This window comes from Anomaloglossus baeobatrachus, chromosome 9 (genome assembly GCF_048569485.1).
Source record: "Anomaloglossus baeobatrachus isolate aAnoBae1 chromosome 9, aAnoBae1.hap1, whole genome shotgun sequence".
Classification (NCBI taxonomy): Eukaryota; Metazoa; Chordata; class Amphibia; order Anura; family Aromobatidae; genus Anomaloglossus; species Anomaloglossus baeobatrachus.
In genome coordinates, this window is record NC_134361.1 from 14,938,814 (window position 1) to 14,964,461 (window position 25,648).

The following is a 25,648-nucleotide window of genomic DNA, read 5'->3' on the forward strand; positions in this document are numbered from 1 at the left end:
GGCTACAGTGGACTGGATGACGTGGGCAGGGAAGGAACAGTATGGAGGGCGCGCTTATGAGTCAGGACCATGCCAAAGGAGAGAAGACACTGAGAATACTGCACGTCGTAGTGCCGGCTGTACCTCTACTTGTGTTCACTAACCTGCAGCTGTTGAATGTATTTAGTCAGTTATTGGAAAACCAGAGGAGAACCCTAGAGGCTCCATAGCTGCGGGCGCAGGACGCCATCGTGTGTCACTCACCAGTCCTTCACTTGGCATGATATTGGTGAGATGGACGACCTCCAGGTGAGCCGACTGCGACACCAACGAGTCCGAGGACAGAGAGATGATGTGGTCACAGATTCCCGACAACGTTTTACACTAGAAAATATATAAGAAAGCAGCAATAAGAGCAAATACCCCGACATATCACATCACACAATAGAAGGCAGCAACTCGTTACATTGTAACCTCAGCAACACGCGGAATTATAGATGCAAAAGAAATGGCAACATTCATAACTGCAGAAATATACAGAAATCTGTCAGAAAAATACACTGAATACACACAGGAAAATACACACTGAATACACACAGGAAAATACACACAGGAAAATACACACAGGAAAATATACACTGAATACACACAGGAAAATACACACTGAATACACACAGGAAAATACACACTGAATACACACAGGAAAATACACACTGAATACACACAGGAAAATACACACAGGAAAATACACACAGGAAAATACACACAGGAAAATACACAGGAAAATACACACAGGAAAATACACACAGGAAAATACACACAGGAAAATACACACTGAATACACACAGGAAAATACACACAGGAAAATACACACAGGAAAATACACACTGAATACACACAGGAAAATACACACTGAATACACACAGGAAAATACACACAGGAAAATACACACAGGAAAATACACACAGGAAAATACACACTGAATACACACAGGAAAATACACACTGAATACACACAGGAAAATACACACAGGAAAATATACACAGGAAAATACACACTGAATACACACAGGAAAATACACACAGGAAAATATACACAGGAAAATACACACAGGAAAATACACACAGGAAAATACACACAGGAAAATATACACTGAATACACACAGGAAAATACACACAGGAAAATACACACAGGAAAATACACACAGGAAAATACACACAGGAAAATACACACAAAAATATACACTGAATACACACAGGAAAATACACACAGGAAAATATACACAGGAAAATACACACTGAATACACACAGGAAAATACACACAGGAAAATACACACAGGAAAATACACACAGGAAAATACACACTGAATACACACAGGAAAATATACACTGAATACACACAGGAAAATACACACTGAATACACACAGGAAAATACACACTGAATACACACAGGAAAATACACACAGGAAAATACACACAGGAAAATACACACTGAATACACACAGGAAAATACACACTGAATACACACAGGAAAATACACACAGGAAAATACACACAGGAAAATACACACAGGAAAATACACACTGAATACACACAGGAAAATACACACTGAATACACACAGGAAAATACACACTGAATACACACAGGAAAATACACACAGGAAAATATACACAGGAAAATACACACTGAATACACACAGGAAAATACACACAGGAAAATATACACAGGAAAATACACACAGGAAAATACACACAGGAAAATACACACAGGAAAATATACACTGAATACACACAGGAAAATACACACAGGAAAATACACACAGGAAAATACACACAGGAAAATACACACAAAAATATACACTGAATACACACAGGAAAATACACACAGGAAAATATACACAGGAAAATACACACTGAATACACACAGGAAAATACACACAGGAAAATACACACAGGAAAATACACACAGGAAAATACACACTGAATACACACAGGAAAATATACACTGAATACACACAGGAAAATACACACTGAATACACACAGGAAAATACACACTGAATACACACAGGAAAATACACACAGGAAAATACACACAGGAAAATACACACTGAATACACACAGGAAAATATACACTGAATACACACAGGAAAATATACACTGAATACACACAGGAAAATACACACAGGAAAATATACACTGAATACACACAAGAAAATATACACTGAATACACACAGGAAAATATACACTGAATACACACAGGAAAATATACACTGAATACACACAGGAAAATACACACAGGAAAATACACACTGAATACACACAGGAAAATATACACTGAATACACACAGGAAAATATACACTGAATACACACAGGAAAATACACACAGGAAAATACACACAGGAAAATACACACAGGAAAATACACACTGAATACACACAGGAAAATATACACAGGAAAATACACACAAGAAAATATACACTGAATACACAGGAAAATATACACTGAATACACACAGGAAAATATACACTGAATACACACAGGAAAATATACACTGAATACACACAGGAAAATACACACAGGAAAATATACACAGGAAAATACACACAGGAAAATACACACTGAATACACACAGGAAAATATACACTGAATACACACAGGAAAATACACACAGGAAAATATACACAGGAAAATACACACAAGAAAATATACACTGAATACACACAGGAAAATACACACAGGAAAATACACACTGAATACACACAGGAAAATACACACTGGAAAATATACACAGGAAAATACACACTGAATACACACAGGAAAATATACACTGAATACACACAGGAAAATACACACAGGAAAATATACACTGAATACACACAAGAAAATATACACTGAATACACACAGGAAAATACACACAGGAAAATACACACAGGAAAATATACACTGAATACACACAGGAAAATATACACTGAATACACACAGGAAAATACACACTGGAAAATATACACAGGAAAATACACACAAGAAAATATACACTGAATACACACAGGAAAATACACACAGGAAAATACACACAGGAAAATATACACTGAATACACACAGGAAAATATACACTGAATACACACAGGAAAATACACACAGGAAAATATACACTGAATACACACAAGAAAATATACACTGAATACACACAGGAAAATACACACAGGAAAATACACACAGGAAAATATACACTGAATACACACAGGAAAATATACACTGAATACACACAGGAAAATACACACTGGAAAATATACACAGGAAAATACACACAAGAAAATATACACTGAATACACACAGGAAAATACACACAGGAAAATACACACAGGAAAATATACACTGAATACACACAGGAAAATATACACTGAATACACACAGGAAAATACACACTGGAAAATATACACAGGAAAATATACACAGGAAAATATACACTGAATACACACAGGAAAATACACACAGGAAAATATACACAGGAAAATATACACTGAATACACACAGGAAAATATACACAGGAAAATATACACAGGAAAATATACACTGAATACACACAGGAAAATATACACTGGAAAATATACACAGGAAAATATACACTGAATACACACAGGAAAATATACACTGGAAAATATACACTGAATACACACTGGAAAATACACACAGGAAAAATATACACTGGAAAATATACACAGGAAAAATATACACTGGAAAATATACACAGGAAAAATATACACTGGAAAATATGCACAGGAAAAATATACACTGGAAAATATGCACAGGAAAAATATACACTGGAAAATATGCACAGGAAAAATATACTGCTCAACACTGAAATCACAGCACTAAGAAGGAAAAGGTTTGGAATGATGACAATCACGGGATGGAGACGTCACTGATCTGCAAATGGTGGAGGAATAGAAGCAGAATTTTCACAATATCCCAATTTATTCAGTATGGAGCATATGAGAAATATGATGTGGCAGTGGAGGTGTGGTGTGACATAGTAGGGGGTAGCAGTGGAGGTGTGGTGTGACATAGTAGGGGGTAGCAGTGGTGCTGTGGTGTGACGTGATGGGGGGGTAGCTGTGAGGGCCGGGGAGGACTGGTAGGCCCAGGAGGTGGATCCACTGGACCGAGCACCCCACCTGGAGGGCAGGGTACACGGTAGCTGGAGCACTAACGTGGCAGGAACGGGTGCAGGTATCAGGAAGCAAAGACAGGACCAGGTCACTAAGGTCACAGCGTACTTTAAGGCAGTAATAGGAAACAGGAACAAAGACCTGAGCACCTAGCTCACAAGACAAGGCATAGAAACACAAGCGATGATCAGGCCCCGCCCACATGGAGAGGCCAGTCTTATATACTCAGCACAGCCTCAGGTCATTTCCTGTTGCAGCAGTGCTGGGGCTATAAGACCAGGTGAGTGGGCGCGGCCCGGTCCTATACAGAACATTAGTGATAATCAGACTCCTGAGACCAGGAACAGGACTCTGGGGAGCATGAGCGGGAATGGCAGGCGTGACCGGTGGATGCATGGACTGGACCAGTGAGGAAGGAGCGGTGGTACGCTGGCGAGGCTGGATCAGTGGGTACAGAGCGGTGGCGTGACGCAGGTGTGACTGGCTCAGTGGTTACGGAGCGGTGCCTGGATGGTGAGACCGGCTTAGTAGGTAAGGAGCGCTGCTGGGACACCGGGAGCGTGACAGTACCCCCCCCTTGAAGCCCCCCTCTCCTCGGCCGAGACATGAAGGCGCACCGAAGAGAGGCAGCAACGTACTTCCGGGACAACCAGGACCGGGCCTCAGGACCACAATCCACCCAATCGACCAGGAAGGACTGCTTACCCCGGACCGTTTTCATGGCCACTATGTCCCGTATCTATCGGGGAACCCATGTCAGCGGCAAGGGAGGCAACGGAAAGGGAAGGACAGTCAGAAGCAGGACTGGAATCTTGGACGACCGGATCAGGCGTCTCGGACCGGGTATCAGACAATGTCTCATCCTGGGCAGCCGGTGGAGTCAAAGTCTCATCTCCAGAAGATGGTGGAATCGAGGTCTCAGAGACTGGGGATGATGGAACGACACTGGATAGCGTTGTCTCTTCTTCAGGATCCTGCAGCTTGACTGAGTCAAGTGCCAGGGGCTGATGAACAGGCTGCAAGCAGGTTTCGTGGCACAAGGGACTCCAGCGGGTAATCGCGCCAGAGCGCCAACTAATAACAGGGTCATGGAGTTTCAGCCAGGGCAGGCCCAACAGGAGCTCAGGGGCCATCCTCAGGATCACATAAAAGGCGATGGTCTCCGTATGCGAAGTGCCAACCTGGAGGTTCACAGGCTCGGTGGTAAACCGGACAGGTTTGTAGAGCGGTTTGCTGTCCACTGAGGCGAACCAGAGAGGCTTCTTCAGCGGAGTGACAGGGACCTGGTATTTGTCTACCAGAATCGATGTGGGCCTCAGCTGAAAACCGGGTCCCCTCTGTCGTCACCCGGACAGTTTGTTTAACTGGAACCAAAGGATTTCGGTGGCAAGGGTGGCGGTTCCCACCATCCCTTGGACCTGGGGTCTACCTGGTTTCTCCGGGCAAAAACGGAGCATATGTGAACCGTCTCCGCAATAGAAGCACAGGCCCCGGGCGAGCCGTTCTGCACGGCGTTGCTTGGCTTGGGTCAGACGGTCCAATTGCATGGGTTCTGGCGATAAGTCACGGAAAGGCAGGGACGAGGGAGCGGCAGACCTCTGTGGGGGCAAGATGTGGCGAGATGGTCGCTTCTCCCGGACTATCTCTTTGGGACGCTACTGAAAACGGAGGTCAATCCGAGTGGCCAGGGAAATCAAAGCGTCCAAGGTGCGGGGAACGTCACGGCCGGCGAGTCCGTCTTTGATGCGGCCAGAGAGACCTTCCCAAAAGGCCGCCGTCAAGGCCTCATTGTTCCAGCCCAGCTCAGAGGCGAGCGTGCAGAACTGTATGGCATACTGGCCGACTGTTTGGGTCCCTTGGCATAGCCGGAGGAGCGTAGAGGTCACTGCGGTAGTTCGTCCGGGTTCGTCGAAGGTGCCCCTGAAAGCTCGCAGGAACTCCTGGATGTCGGTGATCATCGGGTCCTCATTTTCCCACAGGGGGTTAATCCAGGCCAGGGCTTCGCCTTCCAGGTGTGACATCAGGAACGCCACCTTGGCCTGGTCTGAGGAAAACAAGTGCGGGAGCAACTGGAAGTGCAGGGAGCACTGGTTCAGGAAACCACAGCAGGACTTGGGATCCCCTGCGTAGCGAGGCGGAGCAGCGAGGCGAAGTTGCGAGGCCGTGGAGGAAACTGGTTCAGACCTGGAGACTGGTTGCTGCGTAGACTCAGACGAGGCGGCGGTCTGCAGCGTATATAACCGGTGGTCCACGGACGCCAGGAATTTCAGCATCCGGTTCAGGGTTTCACGCTGTTGTGCCAGCTCCTGGCGCAGCTCAGCCAGCTCGGATGTTTGCGCTCCAGCGGGATCCATAGCCTGATCATACTGAGAGGACTGGTAAGCCCAGGAGGTGGATCCACTGGGCCGAGCACCCCACCTGGAGGGCAGGGTACACGGTAGCTGGAGCACTAACGTGGCAGGAACGGGTGCAGGTATCAGGAAGCAAAGACAGGACCAGGTCACTAAGGTCACAGCGTACTTTAAGGCAGTAATAGGAAACAGGAACAAAGACCTGAGCACCTAGCTCACAAGACAAGGCATAAAAACACACGCGATGATCAGGGGCCGCCCACATGGAGAGGCCAGTCTTATATACTCAGCACAGCCTCAGGTCATTTCCTGCTGCAGCAGCGCTGGGGCTATAAGACCAGGTGAGCGGGCGCGGCCCGGTCCTATACAGAACATTAGTCAGAATCAGACTCCTGAGACCAGGAACAGGACTCTGGGGAGCATGAGCGGGAATGGCAGGCGTGACCGGTGGATGCATGGACTGGACCAGTGAGGAAGGAGAGGTGATACGCTGGCGAGGCTGGATCAGTGGGTACAGAGCGGTGGCGTGACGCAGGTGTGACTGGCTCAGTGGTTTCGGAGCGGTGCCTGGATGGTGAGACCGGCTTAGTAGGTAAGGAGCGCTGCTGGGACACCGGGAGCGTGACAGTAGCAGTGGTGCTGTGGTGTGACGTGATGGGGGGTAGCAGTGGTGGTGTAGTGTGACGTGATGGGGGTAGCAGTGGTGGTGTGGTGTGACGTGATGGGGGTAGCAGTGGTGGTGTGGTGTGACGTGATGGGGGGTAGCAGTGGTGGTGTGGTGTGACGTGATGGGGTAGCAGTGGTGGTGTGGTGTGATGTGGGACTAGGGGTTGTAGTAGCAGTAAGGGAATCACTACTGACAGGGGTGGCAGTGAGAGTAGCCATAAGGAGGTAGCAGTATTAGGTGGCAATGGGGTAACAGTAGTGGTAGCAGTAGGGGGATGGCAGTGGTGGTAACAGCAGCGGTGGTAGCAGTGTGTAGTGGCAGAGGTGGTAGCAGTAGGGGGGTGGTATTATAAGGTGGAAGTCGTGGTAGCAGTATGAAGTGGCAGTTGTAGTAGCAGTAGTGCAGGTAGCAGCCTGAAGTGGTAAAAGTGGTAGCAGTGTTGGCAGCACTAGCAGTAGTGTGGGGAGCAGCCTGAGGGGGGCAGTGGTGGTAGCTGTGGTGGTAGCACTAGCAGTAGTGCTGGGAGCAGCCTGGAGGGGGCAGTAGTGGTAGCTGTGGTGGCAGCACTAGCAGTAGTGCGGGGAGCAGCCTGAGGGGGCAGTGGTGGTAACAGAGGTGGTAGCACTAGCAGTAGTGTGGTAAGCAGCCTGAGGGGGCAGTGGTGGTAACAGTGGTGGCAGCACTAGCAGTAGTGCGGGGAGCTGCCTGGAGGGGGCAGTGGTGGTAACAGAGGTGGTAGCACTAGAAGTAGTACGGGGAGCAGCCTGGAGGGGGCAGTGGTGGTAACAGAGGTGGTAGCACTAGAAGTAGTACGGGGAGCAGCCTGGAGGGGGCAGTGGTGGTAGCAGTAGTGCGGGGAGCAGCCTGAGGGGGCAGTGGTGGCAGCACTAGAAGTAGTGTGGAAAGTAGCCTGGAGGGGGCAGTGGTGGTAGCAGTAGTACAGGGAGCAGCCTGAGGGGGCAGTGGTGGCAGCACTAGAAGTAGTGTGGAAAGTAGCCTGGAGGGGGCAGTGGTGGTAGCTGTGGTGGTAGCTGTGGTGATAGCTGTAGTGGCAGCACTAGCAGTAGTACAGGGAGCAGCCTGAGGGGGCAGTGGTGGCAGCACTAGAAGTAGTGCGGGGAGCAGCCTGGAGGGGGCAGTGGTGGTATCAGTAGTACGGGGAGCAGCCTGAGGGGGCAGTGGTGGTAGCTGTGGTGGTAGCTGTGGTGGCAGCACTAGCAGTAGTGCGGAGCAGCCTGGAGGAGGCAGTGGTGGCAGCACTAGCAGTAGTGCGGAGCAGCCTGGAGGGGGCGCTTTTTCTTGCCTTCAGTTGATTGTGTACAAGTGTTACCAGTCTAGTGAAGCCTCCGGAGCAGAGATCGCCGCCTCCGTGTTTCTACTGAGGGCTCAGTCCCCACTGGAGGGAGTCCGGGGATTATCATAGAATATCATCTCGCCGAGCATCTGCTCATTACAGGCGCCGCTGCTTATCCCCTCTTCCCAGAGACGCCGTATTTAGTAAATCTTCATCAGTGCAATAAATAAAGACAAAATTCTGAGCACAACAAAGAATATTTAATGATTGAGAATGAATATTCATGAGGCGGCGGCGGCAGAAGCAGGAGTCACTTCCAGTGATTATAAGAAACGATCTGGAAATGGAGGAAATCAAGAGAACTTTCATCTCCGGCAGAAAAGAGCAAAATAACGAGATGATAATTGGGTGGAGAGAACGGAATTAAAATTCATGTGACAACCTCAAATAATAATATCACCTCCACAATTCATGGAAGTCCAACTGGGAAGCCAGTGGTCAACCAAGTGGTACGAGGCTGCATTAAGTGCTCCAGAGCAGGAGTAGTCTCAGGTAATAAAGAGAAGAGATTAGTCCATCGGGAAATATAAGGGGGTTATTCAGAGTGGAGGGAGTGGATCCTGTTACTCCCTCTATGTAACTTATTCATCATGCTCCGCATCCGCACATTCCTCTGCTTAAAGGGATGTTCCCACTTCGGACATTTGTAGACAGACAGAACAATGGCTGCCTCGCTGCGCGGCTCTGCAGACCCCCATCCTCCACCAAGGTCCAATCCCACGTCTATCACACATTTATGTCCTATGTGGGAATGTCAGATAAATACTCTGTGCTGCTGTGAGTCTGTCTGCTGTCAGGATTTCTTCCTCGCGTTTACATGGAGAAGTTAAGATGAATTGTTGTGATATGTAAAATATTTTTCTGAGACGTCTCGGCACAATCGGCGGCGAGTCTGTAAACGACTGGTGGAGATGAAGAGCAGCAGATCCGCATAAACCGAGCGCTGCTCTGGAGTGACAGAAGATAAAGCAGTAAGAGCATGGTAATGTGCAAGAGCGACCCAAAAACTCAATGTATGCCTATGAGGAGCGGAGGGCCCCTAGATTCAACCATAGCTCTCCCTGTCCACATTGGAATTGCTCTGCACAGATGCTACAGGGCTTTACTGCACTAGATGAGCAGGCTTATTGTGTACTGTGCCTTTAAATATTGCTGAAGAAGAGACCTGAGCAGTCTCCAAAGCTGCTATTATCACCATCTTTTCAGTTACCATTAAAAGGTATCAACCACTGAGGACTTCAGTTCTTTTAAACAATTTTTTAAATATTGCTGTAATTGTTACAGTATCATTTGTGTTTGACCTGTTCCTGGGAATGTCTGTCCATACTGGGCTGGAGCTCAAAGTGATCAGGAGTTTACATAGTGCAGAGCAGCAGTAAGATCAGGAGCGCAGAGTCCCCGTGTGAAATGTGCAACAGAGGACAGCAAACAGACATAGAGAAGAGGACTGAGAACAGTCAGCCACAGAGCAGAGGACAGAGAACAATCAGCCACAGAGCAGAGGGCAGAGAACAATCAGCCACAGAGCAGAGGGCAGAGAACAATCAGCCACAGAGCAGAGGGCAGAGAACAATCAGCCACAGAGCAGAGGACTGAGAACAGTCAGCCACAGAGCAGAGGACTGAGAAAAATCAGCCACAGAGCAGAGGGCAGAGAACAGTCAGCCACAGAGCAGAGGACTGAGAACAGCCAGACACAGAGCAGAGGACTGAGAACAATCAGCCACAGAGCAGAGGACTGAGAACAATCAGCCACAGAGCAGAGGACTGAGAACAGTCAGACACAGAGCAGAGGACTGAGAACAGTCAGCCACAGAGCAGAGGACTGAGAACAGTCAGCCACAGAGCAGAGGACTGAGAACAGTCAGCCACAGAGCAGAGGGCAGAGAACAGTCAGCCACAGAGCAGAGGACTGAGAACAGTCAGCCACAGAGCAGAGGACTGAGAACAGTCAGCCACAGAGCAGAGGACTGAGAACAGTCAGCCACAGAGCAGAGGACTGAGAACAGTCAGCCACAGAGCAGAGGACTGAGAACAGTCAGCCACAGAGCAGAGGACTGAGAACAGTCAGCCACAGAGCAGAGGACTGAGAACAGTCAGCCACAGAGCAGAGGACTGAGAACAATCAGCCACAGAGCAGAAGACTGAGAACAATCAGCCACAGAGCAGAGGACTGAGAACAATCAGCCACAGAGCAGAGGACTGAGAACAATCAGCCACAGAGCAGAGGACTGAGAACAGTCAGCCACAGAGCAGAGGACTGAGAACAGTCAGCCACAGAGCAGAGGACTGAGAACAGTCAGCCACAGAGCAGAGGACTGAGAACAATCAGCCACAGAGCAGAGGACTGAGAACAATCAGCCACAGAGCAGAGGACTGAGAACAGTCAGCCACAGAGCAGAGGACTGAGAACAGTCAGCCACAGAGCAGAGGACTGAGAACAATCAGCCACAGAGCAGAGGACTGAGAACAGTCAGCCACAGAGCAGAGGACTGAGAACAATCAGCCACAGAGCAGAGGACTGAGAACAATCAGCCACAGAGCAGAGGACTGAGAACAGTCAGCCACAGAGCAGAGGACTGAGAACAATCAGCCACAGAGCAGAAGACTGAGAACAATCAGCCACAGAGCAGAAGACTGAGAACAATCAGCCACAGAGCAGAGGAATGAGAACAGTCAGCCACAGAGCAGAGGACTGAGAACAGTCAGCCACAGAGCAGAGGACTGAGAACAGTCAGCCACAGAGCAGAGGACTGAGAACAATCAGACACAGAGCAGAGAACTGAGAACAGTCAGCCACAGAGCAGAGGACTGAGAACAGTCAGCCACAGAGCAGAGGACTGAGAACAGTCAGCCACAGAGCAGAGGACTGAGAACAGTCAGTCACAGAGCAGAGGACTGAGAACAATCAGCCACAGAGCAGAGGACTGAGAACAGTCAGCCACAGAGCAGACGACTGAGAACAGTCAGCCACAGAGCAGAGGACTGAGAACAGTCAGCCACAGAGCAGAGGACTGAGAACAGTCAGCCACAGAGCAGAGGACTGAGAACAGTCAGCCACAGAGCAGAGGACTGAGAACAATCAGCCACAGAGCAGAAGACTGAGAACAATCAGCCACAGAGCAGAGGACTGAGAACAATCAGCCACAGAGCAGAGGACTGAGAACAGTCAGCCACAGAGCAGAGGACTGAGAACAGTCAGCCACAGAGCAGAGGACTGAGAACAATCAGCCACAGAGCAGAGGACTGAGAACAATCAGCCACAGAGCAGAGGACTGAGAGCAGTCAGCCACAGAGCAGAGGACTGAGAACAGTCAGCCACAGAGCAGAGGACTGAGAACAGTCAGCCACAGAGCAGAGGACTGAGAACAGTCATCCACAGAGCAGAGGACTGAGAACAATCAGCCACAGAGCAGAGGACTGAGAACAATCAGCCACAGAGCAGAGGACTGAGAACAGTCAGCCACAGAGCAGAGGACTGAGAACAGTCAGCCACAGAGCAGAGGACTGAGAACAATCAGCCACAGAGCAGAGGACTGAGAACAGTCAGCCACAGAGCAGAGGACTGAGAACAATCAGCCACAGAGCAGAGGACTGAGAACAATCAGCCACAGAGCAGAGGACTGAGAACAGTCAGCCACAGAGCAGAGGACTGAGAACAATCAGCCACAGAGCAGAGGACTGAGAACAGTCAGCCACAGAGCAGAGGACTGAGAACAATCAGCCACAGAGCAGAAGACTGAGAACAATCAGCCACAGAGCAGAGGAATGAGAACAGTCAGCCACAGAGCAGAGGACTGAGAACAGTCAGCCACAGAGCAGAGGACTGAGAACAGTCAGCCACAGAGCAGAGGACTGAGAACAATCAGACACAGAGCAGAGAACTGAGAACAGTCAGCCACAGAGCAGAGGACTGAGAACAGTCAGCCACAGAGCAGAGGACTGAGAACAGTCAGCCACAGAGCAGAGGACTGAGAACAGTCAGTCACAGAGCAGAGGACTGAGAACAATCAGCCACAGAGCAGAGGACTGAGAACAGTCAGCCACAGAGCAGACGACTGAGAACAGTCAGCCACAGAGCAGAGGACTGAGAACAGTCAGCCACAGAGCAGAGGACTGAGAACAGTCAGCCACAGAGCAGAGGACTGAGAACAGTCAGCCACAGAGCAGAGGACTGAGAACAATCAGCCACAGAGCAGAAGACTGAGAACAATCAGCCACAGAGCAGAGGACTGAGAACAATCAGCCACAGAGCAGAGGACTGAGAACAATCAGCCACAGAGCAGAGGACTGAGAACAGTCAGCCACAGAGCAGAGGACTGAGAACAGTCAGCCACAGAGCAGAGGACTGAGAACAATCAGCCACAGAGCAGAGGACTGAGAACAATCAGCCACAGAGCAGAGGACTGAGAACAGTCAGCCACAGAGCAGAGGACTGAGAACAGTCAGCCACAGAGCAGAGGACTGAGAACAGTCAGCCACAGAGCAGAGGACTGAGAACAGTCATCCACAGAGCAGAGGACTGAGAACAATCAGCCACAGAGCAGAGGACTGAGAACAATCAGCCACAGAGCAGAGGACTGAGAACAGTCAGCCACAGAGCAGAGGACTGAGAACAGTCAGCCACAGAGCAGAGGACTGAGAACAATCAGCCACAGAGCAGAGGACTGAGAACAGTCAGCCACAGAGCAGAGGACTGAGAACAATCAGCCACAGAGCAGAGGACTGAGAACAATCAGCCACAGAGCAGAGGACTGAGAACAGTCAGCCACAGAGCAGAGGACTGAGAACAGTCAGCCACAGAGCAGAGGACTGAGAACAGTCAGCCACAGAGCAGAGGACTGAGAACAGTCAGCCACAGAGCAGAGGACTGAGAACAATCAGCCACAGAGCAGAGGACTGAGAACAGTCAGCCACAGAGCAGAGAACTGAGAACAGTCAGCCACAGAGCAGAGGACTGAGAACAGTCAGCCACAGAGCAGAGGACTGAGAACAGTCAGCCACAGGGCAGAGGACTGAGAACAATCAGCCACAGGGCAGAGGACTGAGAACAGTCAGCCACAGAGCAGAGGACTGAGAACAATCAGCCACAGAGCAGAGGACTGAGAACAATCAGCCACAGAGCAGAGGACTGAGAACAGTCAGCCACAGAGCAGAGGACTGAGAACAATCAGCCACAGAGCAGAGGACTGAGAACAGTCAGCCACAGAGCAGAGGACTGAGAACAGTCAGCCACAGAGCAGAGGACTGAGAACAATCAGCCACAGAGCAGAGGACTGAGAACAGTCAGCCACAGAGCAGAGGACTGAGAACAATCAGCCACAGAGCAGAGGACTGAGAACAGTCAGCCACAGAGCAGAGGACTGAGAACAGTCAGCCACAAGTCAGAGTACTGAGAACAATCAGCCACAGAGCAGAGGACTGAGAACAATCAGCCACAGAGCAGAGGACTGAGAACAATCAGCCACAGAACAGAGGACTGAGAACAGTCAGCCACAGAGCAGAGGACTGAGAACAGTCAGCCACAGAGCAGAGGACTGAGAACAATCAGCCACAGAGCAGAGGACTGAGAACAGTCAGACACAGAACAGAGGACTGAGAACAGTCAGCCACAGAGCAGAGGACTGAGAACAGTCAGCCACAGACCAGAGGACTGAGAACAGTCAGCCACAAAGCAGAGGACTGAGAACAGTCAGCCACAAAGCAGAGGACTGAGAACAGTCAGCCACAAAGCAGAGGACTGAGAACAGTCAGACACAGAACAGAAGACTGAGAACAGTCAGCCACAGAGCAGAGGACTGAGAGCAATCAGCCACAGAGCAGAGGACTGAGAGCAATCAGCCAGAGGTCAGAGGACTGAGAACAATCAGCCAGAGGTCAGAGGACTGAGAACAATCAGCCACAGAGCAGAGGACTGAGAACAGTCAGACACAGAGCAGAGGACTGAGAACAGTCAGCCACAGAGCAGAGGACTGAGAACAATCAGCCACAGAACAGAGGACTGAGAACAATCAGCCACAGAGCAGAGAGGTCAGAGAACAGTCAGACACAGAGCACAGAGGACTAAGGATCAAATCAAAATAAAATAATTGCTATACTGGAGAAAACTACCCTGATATAAACAGTTTAAGATATAAATTTTCTATATGTTTTAAATTTCAGAACTGGGTCAATTAATGATACATACAGGAGAAATATTTTTTATAGATATTTCTTTCTGCGAGTCATTGGGCCATGAAGAGTGAGGGGTTGAGTTTTTACTGTATATCCTAAATCCCTCCATCTGTATAGGGTCTGGAATATATGAGGCCAGTCCAACATGACCTGGTCAACAGGTTGGATGAAATTACACATGTTCCACTCATGTTTCATCGTACAGTGTTTTGCATCATTAATGTCTTCTTACAATTAGACCTGTGTGTATTTAGCCGATTTTGTAGTTCTTGGGGGTGTACGAACTTCATAATGTTTCTTGCGGCTGTAATTGACTAAAAAAGGTAACTAATCTGAATGAGCAGTTATAAAAAATATCTAATTTTGAAGTTTTCCATTGGTGGTATAGGAAACGAAAATCAGACTGGTTATTGAATATATTGTCACAGCAAATTCATCGGATCCACATCTAGAGCGACCTTTCTTGGTAGCAAGGCAGGTGGATTGGTGTTTCAATCGTAGACTATTTAACGCCAAAATATTTTTTAGGGAAGGAGCCCTTATAAATGTGATTAGTGGAAAAAGAGGAATAATCTCCTGCAAATAAGGATGATCCAATAATATGTGCCAGTTTTTCATTGCTTTATTACTTTGTGGGCAGAGCTGTAGGTGTGAATTTGATATTGTGAGGTAGACTTTGGTCAGAACCATCGAATCTCTGTTCTAGATACCAAACAGTCATATTGCTAGAGGAAAAGGTCTCCTCTGTGAGCTGCTGTCCTCATGTGCTCAGGATTCCTCCCTTTATGTTTGAATCTGTCATTAAGAATGTAGGACTCCTGGTTAAAAGCAGAGGGACATGTACACATCTTGCATCTGGGTTTTTATTTGCTGAGTCGAATATTATTTTTCCCTTTAATACAATGGCTGCTATAGGAGATGAGATAACAATTTGTATCAACTTCATTAAAGAGTGTCTTAGTAATAATTCTTCTTTTCTCATGTGATATGACAGGATCCAAGATACTGATAATCTTTTTCTGATGAAAATGCTCCTTGAGGGCTGTCATGAAAAGGTTTACATAACTGGGGTTGCTCAGGGCCCCATCGCGGTACCTTTACATCGCAGGAACATTGTTTGCTGGAATTTGAAAGCTACTGCATAGTATCAATTTCATACTGTCAATGATGAAGGACACCAGCACATGTGGCATAGAATGGGTCCTGCTGAGAAATAGAAAATGCTCCTTGAAGGCTCTCATAAAAAGGTTTGCATAACTAGGGGTTGCTAACGTCCCCATAGCGGTACCTTTACACTTTAGGAACACCATTTGCTGTATTTTGAAAGATACTGCTCAGTACCAATTTCATACTGTCACAGACGAAGGACACCAGCACACGTGGCATAGAATGGGTCCTTCTGAGAAATAGAAAATGCTTCTTGAAGGCTCTCATAAAAAGGTTTGCATAACTGGGGGTTGCTGACGTCCCCATAGCGGTACCTTAAACTTCAGAAACACTGTTTGCTAGATTTTGAAAGATACTACTTAGTATCAATTTCATACTGTCACAGATGAAGGACACCAGCACACGTGGCATAGAATGGGTCCTGCTGAGAAATAGAAAATGCTTCTTAAAGGATCTCATAAAAAGGTTTGCATAACTGGGGGGTTTTCAAGTCCCCATAGCGGTACCTTTACTCTGCAGGAACATTGTTTGCTGGAATTTGAAAACTACTGCATAGTATCAATTTCATCCTGTCAGAGATGAAGGACACCTGCACATGTGGCATAGAATGGGTCCTGCTGAGAAATAACTGTAGGAGGGAAAGAGGGACACCTCTATTTACAATATCATCTGATACAGATATCACCATCCTCAACTTCATTTTATCAGACCTCTAATGAACTATCTGTCCTTAATAAAGGATTTTGTTCATGATTACGTATGTGTCATCTAACACACATAGAGAAATAACAATTGGAGACATGGCATAGGCTGTTAAGGTTAAAAATTAAAAAGCTTGAGGTTTGTGAAATTGGATTTTGTGGACCTTGTCTTTTTACACCACCTCTAATTACAAAAATGTCATTTGTTCCATAATCTCGATAGATTAATCAAAAAATGAACTTTAAATCCATCTTTTACCCCTCTGAAAAAAACAGGACAACTACATCTCCACCTGTCACAGCCTGTGGCAGATGAGCTACAAAATGCCATCACTCATCTGCCGACACACAGTGATAACCTCGCCCGAGATAAAAGAACGGCTTATAGAAGAGACGTTTACTCTATTGTTAGCAGCTGACAAGGGCGAGAGTTTGGTCTTCAAGATAGGAAAGACTCTACAGAGGAAGAGAGAATACGACTCGCCAGACCCCACTCCTTCCATGGACAAACAACTGCAACAATTCATAAACTCGGCCTATCATGAATCCATCTAAAAAAAAATGAAAGGGACGATTTATTCACCTCCAACTTTAATACTCTTTTTATTTTTTTCATCAGCTAATCAAGGTTCATAAATCAGTGCACCCGGCCGCCCCATCATTTTGGGGATCCAATCACCAACTGAACATTTATCACCAAATCTTTGTATCTTATTGCAGAACTAAGTTTTATCCATACTCAATTTTCTAACCACTTGAATATGTTTTTGATTAGGTCACCATTTTCAGAGACCAGTGACATTTTTATTTTTTACTGGAGTTGTGCGCTTGTTATTTTTTTGCGGGGAAAGAACATTTTTATTGATGCATTTTGGGATAGATCTGACATTTTAACTGCTTTTTACAGCACTTTTGGAGTTTTTACAATTTATTTCTGTTATGCTGTTTATGAACCATGGTAATTATTTTTAGGTTTTAGTAGATCAGAGTTTTCTGAATATGGAGATATTACATGGGTATGTTTACTAATTGTAGTTTTAATGGAGGAAAAGTGTTTATATATATATATATATATATATATATATATATATATATATATATATATATATATATATATATATTAAACTTTTGTTTTTTATCTTTACACTGTAATTAGGGGACTTGAAGCTGCAATTGTCTGATCGCTTGTACTACACGTATACAGCAATACCACATATTGCTGCCTATAGTAAAAATCATGGTCCCCTTTAAAGTCCAGGCTGGGGGCTTCGTAATGACTAGCATGGAGGTCATCAGCAGACCCCTGGCTGTCATACCATCTCATCGGCACCCCACAATCACATCACGGTTGTGTGCCTGCTGGTATGCTGTTAATGTTTCTGTCAGGGTTTGACAGTGGCATTTAACAGGTTAACATTTGTAAGCTCCACTCCACTTGCGATTGTTACAGGTAGGTACTGGCTGTAATACACAGCCATTAACTGCCGACTATGAGTCGAGTTCAACCCGTGAGCTGGATCCGAACACCTTCTAGTGACTTGCACCGTATGTGTGATGGATGTCGGAAAGGGGTTAAGTGACTCCATACAGCTAATCACAGAGCTCCAAAATCACTCCTGGATGTCTTGTTCATTAATATGGATATTACAGCAATATAACATTTCATGTGAGCAAGTGTCCTTAATCTGTGTCCTGTATCATTCCAATAATTGCTACACTGTAAAGGTACCGCTATGGGCACCTAAGTGACCCCAGTTGTGCTAACATTTTCATTGTAGCCTTTGAAGAGCATTTTATTTATCCACACTTTTTTTTTTTAAATACATGTCATCTTCTAAGAGTGATATATAGATGATTTATTTTTTTCTATGGACAACACATCGGCTAACTCTTTATTGGAGTCTCTTAAAAAGCAGCAAATCTTTTACAGGTAACATAGTTACAACAAAGTTAGCAATATTTTGGATATTACTATATAACATGAGAAAAGAAGAATCATTCCTAAGACACGTTACGGAAGTTGATACAAACAATTATCTCATCTCCTCCAGGAGAAATGTATGGAATGGAAAGGTAATATTCAACTCAGCAAATCCAAAGAATATACACGATTTGCAGATGTCCCTCTGCTATTAATCAGCAGTCCGGCATTCTTAAAGACAGATTAAAAAAATAAGGGTGGTATCCCCAGCACATTAGGACAGCAGCTCACAGAGGAGACCTGTCCTTGAGCCAAAATGACTGTTTTTTAGGTACCTAAAACGAAAACACTCCATGGTTATGACCTATGTCATCCTCATAATGTCAGTTTCTACTTACAGCACTGCATAAAGAGTAATAAAACAATGAAGCGCTGGCAATATTTTATTACTTGATCTTTATTTGAAGGTTGTTCTTCCTCCTTTTCCAGTAATCAGATTCATCAGGGCTCCTTCCCTAAAAAAAAATTTCATCCCAAAGTCATCTACAATTGAAACACCAAGACTGGACACCGGCCCTTTAATGATGGTTCACATCAGGTCAACTAAAGTATTAAAACAAGAAGAAACAGTAATAATTAAATTAAATAAATGTCATAAAAACCTTAAAGCTGAGCAGGCGGCGGCACGATGTGTTCCGCCATGTTGCCCTGGGTTTTGGTTTATTCCTGACCACCTTATAACCAGCGATCTGTAATTATGGCTGCTTCTCCACACGCCCTCAAGGAATCGGCGCAGGAAACGACTTTTATTAAAAGTATAAATAAGACGCGGCAGAGTTTTATTGTCGGAGGAGCCGCCGGTCGTCTGCTGTGTCTCAGTTTTGGTCTCTCAGTGGGACAATAATATCTGAGGGGAGATTGCGGTCGTTTGGGAGAAGACGCCGCAGCTGAAGAGACTTATTGAGCTTCCCCTCTGTTTAGTGTAGTTACTGCAGAGATGTTCAAAGATTTGTCGACCCAGAAGAAAAAAAGAAAAAGCAAAAAGAAGGTGCAAAAAAGTAACAAAATATCCATCCATTCTCCTCCCAAAAAATTCCAATGTGGGAAGTGGCAACATTGTTGCTTCCCAATGTATCTTCTGCGCTTCTCCATACAACAGATACTTAAACTAAAAATACTTAGAAACTCTTGATTTTTTTTTTATTCCATAAATCACTAGTACATGTGAAAATAAGAACCTGAGTAATATACAGTGCCTTGCGAAAGTATTCGGCCCCCTTGAATTTTTCAACCTTTTCCCACATTTCAGGCTTCAAACATAGAGATAAAAATTTTAATCTTATGGTGAAGAATCAACAACAAGTGACACAATTGTGAAGTTGAACGAAATTTATTGCTTATTTTAAACTTTTTAAAAAAAAAATAACTGAAAATTGGGGCGTGCAATATTATTCATCCCCTTTACTTTCAGTGCAGCAAACTCACTCCAGAAGTTGATTGAGGATCTCTGAATGATCCAATGTTGTCCTAAATGACTGATGATGATAAATATAAGCCCCTGTGTGTAATCAAGTCTCCGTATAAATGCACCTGCTCTGTGATAGTCTCAGGGTTCTGTGTAAAGCGCAGAGAGCATCATGAAGACCAAGGAACACAACAAGCAGGTCCGTGATACTGTTGTGGAGAAGTTTAAAGCTGGATTTGGTTACAAAAAGATTTCCACAACTGTAAACATCCCAAAGAGCACTGTGCAAGCGATCATATAGTAATGAAAGGAGTATCATACCACTGCAAATCTACCAAGACCCGGCCGTCCAGCCAAACTTTCATCTCAGACAAGGAGAAGACTGATCAGAGATGCAGCCAAGAGGCCCATGATCCCTCTGGATGATCTGCAGAGATCTACAGCTGAGGTGGGAGAGTCTGTCCATAGGACAACAATCAGTCGTACACTGCACAAATCTGGCCTTTATGGGAGAGTGGCAAGAAGAAAGCCATTTCTCAAAGATATCCATAAAAAGTGTCGTTTAAAGTTTGCCACAAGCCACCGGGAGACACCAAACATGTGGAAGAAGGTGCTCTGGTTAGATGAAAACAAAATCCAACTATTTGGGCACAATGCCAAACTATATGTTTGGTGTAAAAACAATACAGCTCATCACCCTGAACACACCATCCCCACTGTCAAACATGGTGGTGTCAGCATCATGGTTTGGGCCTGCTTTTCTTCAGCAGGGACAGGGAAGATGGTTAAAATTGATAGGAAGATGGATGGAGCCAAATACAGGACCATTCTTGAAGAAAACCTGTTGGAGTCTGCAAAAGACCCGAGACTGGGACGGAGATTTGTCTTCCAACAAAACAATGATCCCAAATATAAAGCAAAATCTACAATGGAATGGTTCACAAATAAACGTATCCAGGTGTTAGAATGGCAAAGTCACAGTCCAGACCTGAACCCAATCGAGAATCTGTGGAAAGAGCTGAAAACTGCTGTTCACAAACACCTCCATCCAACCTCACTCAGCTCCAACTGTTTACAAAGGAAGAATGGGCGAGAATTTCAGCCTCTCCATGTGCAAAACTGATAGACACATACCCCAAGAGACTGCAGCTGTAATCGCAGCAAAAGGGGGGCGCTACAAAGTATTAAAGTATTAACTTAAAGGGGACCAATAATATTGCACACCCCTATTTTCAGTTTTTTATTTTTTAAAAAAGTTTAAAATAAGCAATAAATTTTGTTCAACTTCACAATTGTGTCACTTGTTGTTGATTCTTCATCATCAGATTAAAATTTTTATCTTTATGTTTGAAGCCTGAAATGTGGGAAAAGGTTGAAAAATTCAAGGGGGCTGAATACTTTCGCAAGGCATTGTATCTTATCAGGGAAATCCATTTCTTCTACTCCTGGACTGATTTTTCACTCTCACTTCATGGGTAAATCTGTAAAATCTATATTCAGTGAGGACAGATATCCCCATTACTGATATAGGAAATGACAGTTGGTGCTTATGAAGTTCTATGGAGTAGGGGAGGAGCTGGAGGCAGAGACCGACATTCCTGAAATGTCTCCATACAGCTTTATGAGCACCAAATGTCATCTCTTGCCTCAGTAATGGGAATCTCTGTATTCACGGAAGACTGATTTTACCCTGGAATTTTGAGAATGAATAATCAGACCAGGAGAAGAAAAGAGGGAATGCCTCTGATAACAGATATTAAAAACTTTAGTATTTTCATATACACCATTGAGTTACAGAAAAAAATATTAAATTGATGATTACTCTATAATATGTGACTCCGTGCCTCGTCATTGACCCTAAAGCATCATTTGTGGCTTCTTTGTAGCGACTTTTCATTTTTGTCGCCTGACATTTGTTGACACATTTCGCTGTAAACTCTTCATAATGTACCAAACTGGTTGACAAATTATTTTTTTTTTTTTAGTCCTTTACATATTTGGAGTAAAAAGTCACATAATCCTTTTAAATGTCCCATGCACCACTAAGGTGTGCGCCAAAAAATGTGACAAATATTAATAGAATAGGTGGCATGGTGGCTCAGTGGTTAGCACTGCAGTCTTGTGGTGGCTCAGTGGTGAGCACTGCAGTCTTCTGGTGGCTCAGTGGTGAGCACTGCAGTCTTGCAACGCTGGGGTCCTGGGTTCAAATCCCACCAAGGACAACATCAGCAAGGAGTTTGTATGTTCTCCCCGTGTTTGCGTGGGTTTCCTCCGGGTTCTCCGGTTTCCTCCCACACTCCAAAGACATACAGATAGGGAATTTAGATTGTGAGCCCCAATGGGGACAGTGCTCCCAATGTATGTAAAGTGCTATGGAATTAATAGCGCTATATAAATGAATAAATTATTATTATTATTATAATAGAATCACTCTGGGGGAGCGGGAGGTGGGAAGGAGCTGGGGTATATTTGTGCAAAAATGTAGCGACTTTTTAAAAAGTAGCATTTGATGAATCTGCGGCAAATATCCGGATTACAAGAAACACAACCACAGGGGGGAAAAAGAAAAGGAGAACAAAGGAGACTCAGAACAGGTGCAGCTTAAAAGAAGACTTTGGCGCAAAACAAAAAGGAAAAACTAAACAAAAATAGGCGCAAATGCATCTTTGAACGAAGTGTGGCAACCGAAAAATGGCAACTCTGGTGTTTCTTTTTTTTTGTGGAATGAATATTTTTATATTCTATTAGTTTGGGAAATGATGCAAGAAGCAAAACCAAATATATTGATTTTATTACATTTTTATATTTTGATATTTATCGTATGTTTTCGAAAAATGAAGCTGATTTAACCTGTTACGCATACATTTTATTTTTAGATTTTTTTTTTATTATTTTTGAATGTTTTTGACAACACAATTATTGATGAGTTGACGCCCTCTTCTAAATTGCAGGTATTAAAGTGGATGAATTGCTAAGCTCTGACTGCGCCTTGCAATTTTAGCTGCATTTTTTTCCCATGCAGGAAAAAAAAAGCGTTTAATAGTTCCTGCAAAATAATTGAGATTTCTAAGTTCTCATACACACTGTGCATTTTTTTTCCTTGCGTGTTTTTAAGCTGCAGTGTATTTTGGACCACAGCGTTTTTGTTGCATTTTCAATTTCACCCATTTAAAAGCACAAAGAATGCATATAATGTACGCAGTGTTCTTCCTGACAATTCTCTGAAACGGTGTAAAAACAGCACTGTGTGAACACGCCCTTATCTTAGATGTGGGCACCTGTGCGGTATTGAGCGAGCTCTGCTCTGTCGCCAAGGAGGATAATATAAAAGTCAGAATACGGCACGGATGGTGGCGCAGACATTTGTAAATCTACGTGTCAGCCGTGTGTGGGCGACTTTGGGGCTGTCACGTATCTCCGCGTACAGACGTGAATAGTAGACGTTTCCGTGGCTGGCACGTGAAGTGTTCACCTGCGGTAATAATCCGGCGCGCTGATCTTGTGTAGAGCGCGGAGCGGCAGGCAGGCCCTGAAGTGCGCTCTCCGGAGAGGTGAGCGGCGGCCTCCGTGCAGCACGAATGAATGACACAGCTTGAGCCGAGAATTTTCCATTTAAGCGCGAGATGTTTGTTTACATTCACGGTCGGCGCACAATGAGCGAGTGGGACGTGTTTATGAAAATACGCCGCTTGACAGGCGACACAGAAAATAACACCGACTTGCGGATCACGGTCTATGTTAACTTAAGTGTCATAAAGCGGCTCCGGGAGGATCAGAGCGCGGCGATTACACTCATCAGAGCGGAGGATGGGGGTTGTCAGCCTCAATGTGAGCGTCAGGTGGGCTCGTACCGACCATCACCCCTCAACATGACCACCAAAAGTCCTTTCATCCGGAATTACGAGCGCTGGATTATCAAATATTCCAGAACCTCAGAGAGGAGTTGTAGTGATGAGATACATAACATCATAAATTAAGTTCTGCAGCTGGGATTCATTTCACGTCCTTTTCAAGATCTCTGTTTGCTGTCAGTGGATGGAAACATTCAGAGGGTAAATACCCGGGCAGACTTGTCCTGACACCGCAGACGGCTCAGGATGGCGCTAGGTCCGTCCTCTGCTGGTTCATGGACTGATTATATCAAAGACACACAAGATTGTGTGAACCGATACATTGTAACAAACCCTCAGCTGTCAGGAGCGGTAGGTCAATGATGGACAGGTGACCCCAGATTATGTCAGTGAGCAGTGACCTGTCTTGTCTGGCATCTTCACACTGAACGAATGCAACTAAATCCCTCATGAGATCTGCGGGGGGCGCTGATGGGCAGACCCCACAATCGAGGTCTCGCAATGCAACAAAGAAGACATAACATAGATAGGAGACGCCGCCTCATGGACTGCACCAAGGTGAGGACCCACGAGCCGCAGAGTCCAGTCCCACTCACCCCACTCACCCCGCTTCACTTTAATCATTTTTCCTTTTCCTCTTATAACTGTTTTTATTTCTTGGTCTATAGATTGGTAGCGGGATTTGTGGGTTTTTTTGCTATAATTATAGTTAGCAGTCATACTCGAGTGCCCACTAATAAATACAATAAACAAAAGCTCCTAGCACTAAGTGTGAGAGGTGCCTCCCTAGCACTAAGCGTGGTAGGGGCCTCCCTAGTACTGAGTGTGGGAGGGGCCTCCCTAGTACTGAGCGTGGGAGGGGCCTCCCTAGTACTGAGCGTGGGAGGGGCCTCCCTAGCACTGAGCGTGGGAGGGGCCTCCCTAGCACTAAGCGTGGGAGGGGCCTCCCTAGCACTAAGCGTGGGAGGGGCCTCCCTAGCACTAAGAGTGGGAGGGGCCTCCCTAGCACTAAGCGTGGGAGGGGCCTCCCTAACACTAAGTGTGACGCCCCTGCAGTAACCAGGTGTCACAAAACAAGGTAACATCACTGTAACAGCTCGGGTTCTACATAACTGTGCCAGTCAGTATACACACCAGCACACCAGGACACTTACACTCCAAAACCAGGGCAGGAGACTCAGATATAACCAGGTGACAGGGCTGGGCACTGTGAGCTAACAGGCAGCCAACTGGGGATGGAGATATCAGACCTGGGGGAGGAGAAAGTGACCTGGGGAGTGTGGGTAGAAAGCGAGAGGAGCTAGTTGTTAGGAGGTTGGTTGAGGAGAGAGGAAGGAGAAGGTTGTTGTGAAGAGTCTAAAGTGAGCAGTCGTAAGAAAGGTGTCAATACAGACAAAGGAATCTTAAGACACAGAGAAAGAGGAATAGAAAGACACCGCAAGGACCTGAGGAGAAACAACAGCCACTCAGGGGTGAAAGTAGCTGGAGAGCGAGAGAGCAAGCTCCGAGGACAGAGGAATCCTGTGGGGTGGACATCCAGGGCTCCCAGTACTTTGCACGCACGGGGTGCAGATCCCAGAACAGACCGGAACTTCAAGCCATCTGTTAACTCTGCCAGGCGGGTGGGTTTCCAGGACTCATCTGCCACCTCCAGGACATATTCCCTCAAATAGTCCAAGCTGCCTGCGGCAGGACCCAGACACTAGGAGGACCTCCAAGTGCTCCACGCCAGGGAGGACCCACACACACGAGTGCATCGGTGGGAGAGTGGCACCAGGTCGGCTGGCACAGGGACACAGGACTTGGGCGCACCTAGGATCCAGCACGTCCCCATGGTGCGAACC

The 25,648-nt window shown here is 46.0% G+C and overlaps 1 protein-coding gene across 3 annotated transcripts in view; it reads right to left on the minus strand.

Annotated features, from left to right (window-relative positions):
* LOC142250831 (connector enhancer of kinase suppressor of ras 2-like) overlaps positions 1–25,648 on the minus strand; it is a 405,387-nt gene that overhangs the window by 124,164 nt on the left and 255,575 nt on the right. For all 3 annotated transcript variants that reach the window (XM_075323079.1, XM_075323076.1, XM_075323077.1), the window contains exon 6: positions 244–363. In XM_075323079.1, coding sequence (XP_075179194.1) covers positions 244–363 — 120 coding nt within the window. The remainder of the gene's footprint in view (positions 1–243; positions 364–25,648) is intronic.